This window comes from Culex quinquefasciatus, chromosome 2 (assembly GCF_015732765.1).
Source record: "Culex quinquefasciatus strain JHB chromosome 2, VPISU_Cqui_1.0_pri_paternal, whole genome shotgun sequence".
Lineage (NCBI taxonomy): Eukaryota > Metazoa > Arthropoda > Insecta > Diptera > Culicidae > Culex > Culex quinquefasciatus.
Window position 1 is genome coordinate 185,715,958 of NC_051862.1, and position 6,000 is coordinate 185,721,957.

The 6,000-nt window shown below is 38.3% G+C and overlaps 2 protein-coding genes across 2 annotated transcripts; both read left to right on the plus strand.

The window, feature by feature from the left end:
* The first annotated feature begins 532 nt into the window (after positions 1-532).
* LOC6031229 lies at positions 533-1,440 on the plus strand. Its single transcript, XM_001842009.2, has 2 exons — positions 533-857; positions 920-1,440. Exons 1-2 carry the CDS (start codon positions 852-854, stop codon positions 1,433-1,435), a joined length of 522 nt encoding a protein of 173 aa, XP_001842061.2. The 5' UTR covers positions 533-851; the 3' UTR covers positions 1,436-1,440.
* Positions 1,441-3,531: 2,091 nt separating this feature from the next.
* On the plus strand, positions 3,532-4,699 carry LOC6031228 (ankyrin repeat domain-containing protein 13C). The gene is made up of 2 exons (XM_038254821.1): positions 3,532-4,017; positions 4,600-4,699. Exons 1-2 carry the CDS (start codon positions 3,915-3,917, stop codon positions 4,659-4,661), a joined length of 165 nt encoding a protein of 54 aa, XP_038110749.1. The 5' UTR covers positions 3,532-3,914; the 3' UTR covers positions 4,662-4,699.
* Positions 4,700-6,000: the final 1,301 nt, after the last annotated feature.

Genomic DNA, 6,000 nt, shown 5'->3' on the forward strand with positions numbered 1-6,000 from the left:
AATGTTATTTAATCAGCTTTAAGGCTCAAATGATAAAATATCTAGAAATACATTCCCAACAAAATCTTCAAATTCTAGAGTTTTTTTAAATCATTTTTTTGGTTGGTGTGATCTAAACAATGTAACAAATCACAAACTCATTAGTTTTTCTTTCATGCCATAGAAAAAATAACAAATTTCAAGCTTCAGTAAACTTTAAGATCTTTATTATATCAGTTACAGCCAAAGCCATATCCACCGTAGTTCCACAGTCCATTGTCGATGAGCTTTGTGTTTCCATAAGCACCCACAACCGGAGCCGAGTATCCCCATGCGTTTCCATAGACTGGCAGACCTTTGTACACACCAGCCTGATAGCCAGAATAGCTTGCGACTGGCCCATAACGCTGAGCCAGTCCCTTTCCGTAAACTCCGTAGGGTGGCCACACCGAGGTGCTGATCGGAACCGGCACTGCTTGGGGAAGCACCGAAGTCAAGTACGATGGCTTAGCGGCGACAACGGCCAGAAAAACCGTGAACAGGGCGATGATGATCTGTAGAAAGTTATTGTTAGTGAAGGAATAGCAGATGATTTCTGAAATTTACCTTCATTGTGGGTGTTGTTGATATTTTTGTTCACTAAAGTGACTCTTGCAATTGAATGCTTACGAATGATGTCAACAACAAGTTTGTTCTTTATTTATACCAATTCGGATTTCTTTTTCGATTTCCTTGATGATTCATTCAACATCCTTTGCGAAAAACGGTTGTTCAAAATTGGATAAAATTCGATGGCCTATATAAACTGATGGATTGTTCCAAAAAAGTCACAGTCGTCTTCCAATCAACAACCAACCCAACCAACTGTAAAAATGAAGGTGAGCGATAAGTATACTACCCATAAAATCGGCAGTAATTAACAATTTTGCACCAATTGCAGGTCTTCGTCGCTCTTCTGTTCACGACTCTGGTCGCAGCCTCTCAAGCATCCTATCTGCCATCGGCTTGGTCGTACGACTTGAACTCCTGGAACGGACACCTCGGTGGCTATCCCTATGCCAGTGGACTGTCCGCAGGTTGGCCAGCGACCTCTGTCTACGGTGGCCTGTACGGTGAACACAAGACTGTATTCCAAGCCAACCTGGGCCATAACGCCTATCCTTATGCTGGAGCCTGGTCCGGTGCCGGATGGCCAACGACGTCCGTGTACGGTAGTCTCTATGGTGGGCTGTACGGAGGACACAAGACCGTGGTGCAGGCCAACCTTGGCCACGAGACCCCCTATCCGTGGGGTCAGCCATGGGGAACGTACGGAGCCGGTGTGTACGGAGGTGCCTGGGGACATCACGGACTCGCTCAGACTGTGGTGCCAGTGTCGAAGCAGATCGCGGCTACTCCAGGGTCGGTTCATGTAGCCGCGGTCCCAGTTGGTGGTGAGAAGGTCGTTGTGGTTTAGTGTTGATGAATTAGATGAAAAATAAAGTGACTCATACTTTTTAAAGAATTCATTTATTTATTTTAACATTAATCCTGAGGATACCACAAATTCAATGTTATTTTTGAATCAATTTTGTAATCATTGATTTTTGTTTTTTAAAATTAAAATTGGCTTTTGCATTTATTATTCATTTAATCAAATATGACAAATAAAAATTACGTCAGATTTGGACTCCCTGAACACACTCTCGATAAAATTAAGTGAATTCAAGCAATTAAAAAATAGTAAACTTCTAGTATATATGGTATGGCATCGCTTTAAGCAAACACGCACACCCACGTTTATCTATAGAGATATCAAAATCAAGGGGGTGCGCATGGTTGCATATAAGATGGAGCGAATGGTTGCTTAAGATGATTCCATACTATTTAAACCCAAAATTTACAATTTAAGAGCGAATCCACGAACAAAGCATACCCATCTCGCATCGACCTCAGCAATCTGCCTGAAATTTTCAGATAATGTTTGTAGTGCGTCCATCCTGGGGAATCCCGGGACAAAAATCCCGGGATTTTTCCAAATCTGGGAATTCCCGAATCCCGGGATTTTTTATAGTTTGTACCGGGAATTCCCGAAATCGAAAAAAAAATCAAATTTTGATTTGTAAATTCAGTCTAGGTTGTGGAAACAGATGAACAGTTGAAAACTGAGAAATTGATAAAAATTTTAAAGCATTACAATTTTTAGCATTCATTTAGCTTATACAAAATTTGCGTTTTGAGATCCGATTTATAATTTTATATATTTTTGAAAAGACTGGGTATGATATACCTATTATCATGATTATAAAATGAAAATAATATCAAATTTAATTATTTTAAAAGATCAGCATCTCTGGATAAATGTATCGAATTAAGACAGTTGTTAATACAAATTTTTTGCATAATGTTTTGATTGTCAAAACGTGAACAGAACAAAACAATTAGTATACAGATTTCCAAATGTATTGCTCTGAAATCTCCTGTTCCTATTTAGGCTGTAGTTCTTATTTTCACCAGTTGCGGGTAGTGGCTAAAAGATAATTTGTAAAATATTTTTTATGTGATGTATGTTTAAAATTTCACACGGACTGGTATTTTTTTCTTTGTTTTCTTTTTAATTTTAAAAGACAATATTCAAGCTTTTTTAGTTATGTCATAAAAGAAAAAAATATTGATAAGACACTTATTTAATGTTAATCACATTGGATTAGATATTGTTGTGCATTTTAAAATTCAAAGCTCAATAAAAAAACAAAACAAAAATTTTTTCGGCTGTCTAAAAACTGCTTTCCTTGTTTGGATTGAAGTGTAGACTTTCACCAATTAATAGTATTGAGCTATCATTGAAATTTCCACCTTGAAAAACATACTAAATATAGCAAAAACATAAATATTATGACTGTTTCTAAAATTTCCCGGGATCCAGGGAATTCCCGGGATTCTAAAAATAGTTTTCCCGTCTCCCCGAAAATTCAAAACCCCTAGGGAAAATTGGCCAAAATCTGAGCACTCTCGGTTAACGGGAAGTGGGGAAAACCGGGACACAAAGTTTAAAGGTTCAAAAACGTCAAAAAGCTTAAAAAGGCTATAACTTAGGCAAAATTCAATTTAATTTCAAAATTTCAAATGCATCTGAAAGGGCTTAAGGGGGAAGCATCCCAATTGGTCAAATCTAAAGGGCATTTTAGTGAAAAAATAGCATAATTTTGAAAATTTCAGGTGAGGTCCAAACGACGTCTCATACACAGGGGTATGCCCTGTTCGTGGACTCGCTCTTAATCTACTATTATGGAATTTACTAAAACTCAATTCTGTCGATTTGAGTGTGTTTAGGGAGCAAACACATTTTCACATTACACCAACTACCATTTCAAATCCGCCACCATCTGGCTTGCATCGCCGTCCGTACTTGAAACTTTTCTTGCTTTCATCGTCCAGAACGCCCTGCCGTACATCTACCCCAGTCGTAACTCCACAGCCTGCACAGCTGCGCACTCAAACACTTCAACCAGCCCTGAGCAGTGGAGTGGTTGTTTCCCCTGATAAACTGTCTGTCCGTCTGCTATTGCTGCTGCTGCTGCTAGTATGTAGAGGTAGTTCTGTCAAGTCAACAGCAGAAACGGTTCGATAACCGTGCGTGACTACCTGTCCAGCCCGTAACGCTCCCATTTCTCCACTGTGCTGTTGAGGTTGTGCTGTGGTTTCACCTTCACCTTCACCTCTCTCTCTTTCTTCATCTCAGCCTCTGTGTGGCTGCCGTTTGGCAGAAGGCCTGTCATGAAGAAGTGAGAGCCTCACGGCAGTATACACGGGGCGAGCCTAGTCACCACCAGCCAGCTCTGAAAGGTGTCCGGATATCAGTTTTTTTTCGCATTGCTTCATTCCTTCGAGTTGTGATTTTGTGACCCAGTGGAAAATGTTTGCATTCGGCTGGTTCTGCGCCCGGGGAAGATAGAATGTCCGAGTCGTACCCGCTGCACGAGTGCGTTTTCAAGGGCGACACCAGGAAACTATCCCAGCTCCTGCGGTCGCACGAACCCACGGAAAAGGACAAACATGGTGAGTTTTTGGGCCGTCGAGAGCTGCTAAACACTACGAATCGGTTCGGAGTCTTCGGCAAAGTTGTTATAGCTGCTCAAGTTGGATAAAGAAATTCAATTTTCCTCCAAATTGAAATTGATACCTCAAATCAGTGCCCGTCACATCAGTCCGTAATGGGTACAGTTTTTCCCACTTTAAAAAAACCAACAAACAAACTATATAAATACACATCACAGAGAAGGAAAAAATACTTCATGCATCGATAATCAAGACCCACCGCGACCGTCCATCGTAATGTCTAGTAGCTCTCTTCCTCCAACTCAATACAGCATGCCTGCGATTCACTACGCGAATCGTCCTCTTCCCCCTCAACCCTTTTCCCTCGTCGTCATTGCATCGGTTCCAACCTTGCGATTTTATTGATAAACAAAGCATAAAAAAGCTGCTATTCGTAGAAAGGAGAGAAAAAAAGTTGTAGGATAATACAATTGCGTGCTGGTTGCAATAAAATATGCAATGGGTCGTTCAATCGCTGCCAAGAAATAACTAAACCCTGTTTTATTCCTCTGTATCTTTTCAACATTTTCCTTTTTATTTTAGGCAATACACCACTGCATCTTGCGGTTATGCTGGGCAGGAAAGGTAAGTTTTCATGTGTGTAAGCAGCAATGCGAAGTGATATGCGACAGTTTTATGACTGACCAAACACGGTGTGGCTGGGAGTTGTGGGAAAATGTGATGGAATCAGAGCAAGGACGTGATATTTTGCCGAAATGAACCTAGCCATCGAAAAACGAAGAAACGATTTCTGGAACCAGAATGATAGTCAAAAGTCTAGAAGGGACCATCCATAAACCACGTGGACACTTTTTTGGGAATCTGTTACCCCCTCGTGGACAATTGTCCATACAAAAAAATTGTATGGATCGTGGACAATCACCATACCCCCTTAAGTGTCCACGTGGTTTATGGATGGTCCCGAAGGTAAAAACTTCGAAAAGGATAATGAGTGTTTTCTGACATGATAAACTATGTTTACATTAGAATAAAAAATAATGTTATTTCGTTCAACTTGAACAAATGTTTCAAAAAACGAAAAAAAGACTGAAAAGCAAAAAAAAATAGCTAAAAAATTAAATTGCAATTGTTTTATACCTGCCAAATTGTTTTGCAATCTTTAGTTTACAAAATATGTAAGTTTTGACTTTATGCGGTACTGTACAGCGGAGTTTCCAAAAAAAAAAACTAAAAAATGATCGATCGATGCTTATTTAAATTCATGTTCAGCTGATTGGACTTCTAATTTCAATACAATTTTGGTTTTAAAAAAAACTTTTTTGACATAAACTAAAAATATACGGGATAGTAATTAAGGCATCATCAACTAAGTATGTTGCATTTTTGGGGTGAAGGTGGTGGAACAACACTACTTACATCAAGGTCTCTTGTTGAGAATTTCAAGTAGAAAGAAAAGTAACCTACACTAAAAAAGTTAAATTAACTATGAGAAATGCGTGTGTCATGATATCAAATCAAAACTTATTACATTTTCGAAACTTCCCAGAGCGGACATCTTTTAGTAAAACCAATGTAGGCAAAACAATAATTGCAAGCCATGGTATAAACATTTTAATAACATAAATATTGATAATAAATTCATTATTTACAGTTGTCTTACAATCATTTGTTATCATAAAATCTATGCCTGGAAAAAATATATTTGTGGAGTTTCTTTTTTGATCTAGAGTTTTTTTTATAAAAATAATAAACAAAATTTTCATTTTTTGCTCCTGGCTCAAGGTGGTTTCAAATACAAAAAAATAAAGTTTTGTTTATTTTCATTCATCGACATTTTCTTTAATTTTAAACTTAAATTTAGGTTTTATGAAAACAAGTGATAGTAACACAACTGTATTAGTGAGCTTAATATCACACACAACGGCAAATTACAATCATTTTCAGATATCTATATTTTAGACATGTAAAAAATAGTTTGTGCAA

Bases quoted from the DNA above. Each gene is read 5' to 3' on its own strand.
- LOC6031228 (XM_038254821.1), top strand. From the start codon at position 3,915: ATGTCCGAGTCGTACCCGCTGCACGAGTGCGTTTTCAAGGGCGACACC. The intron at 4,018-4,599 runs GTGAGTTTTTGG...TTTTTATTTTAG, and splicing joins CACGGAAAAGGACAAACATG to GCAATACACCACTGCATCTT.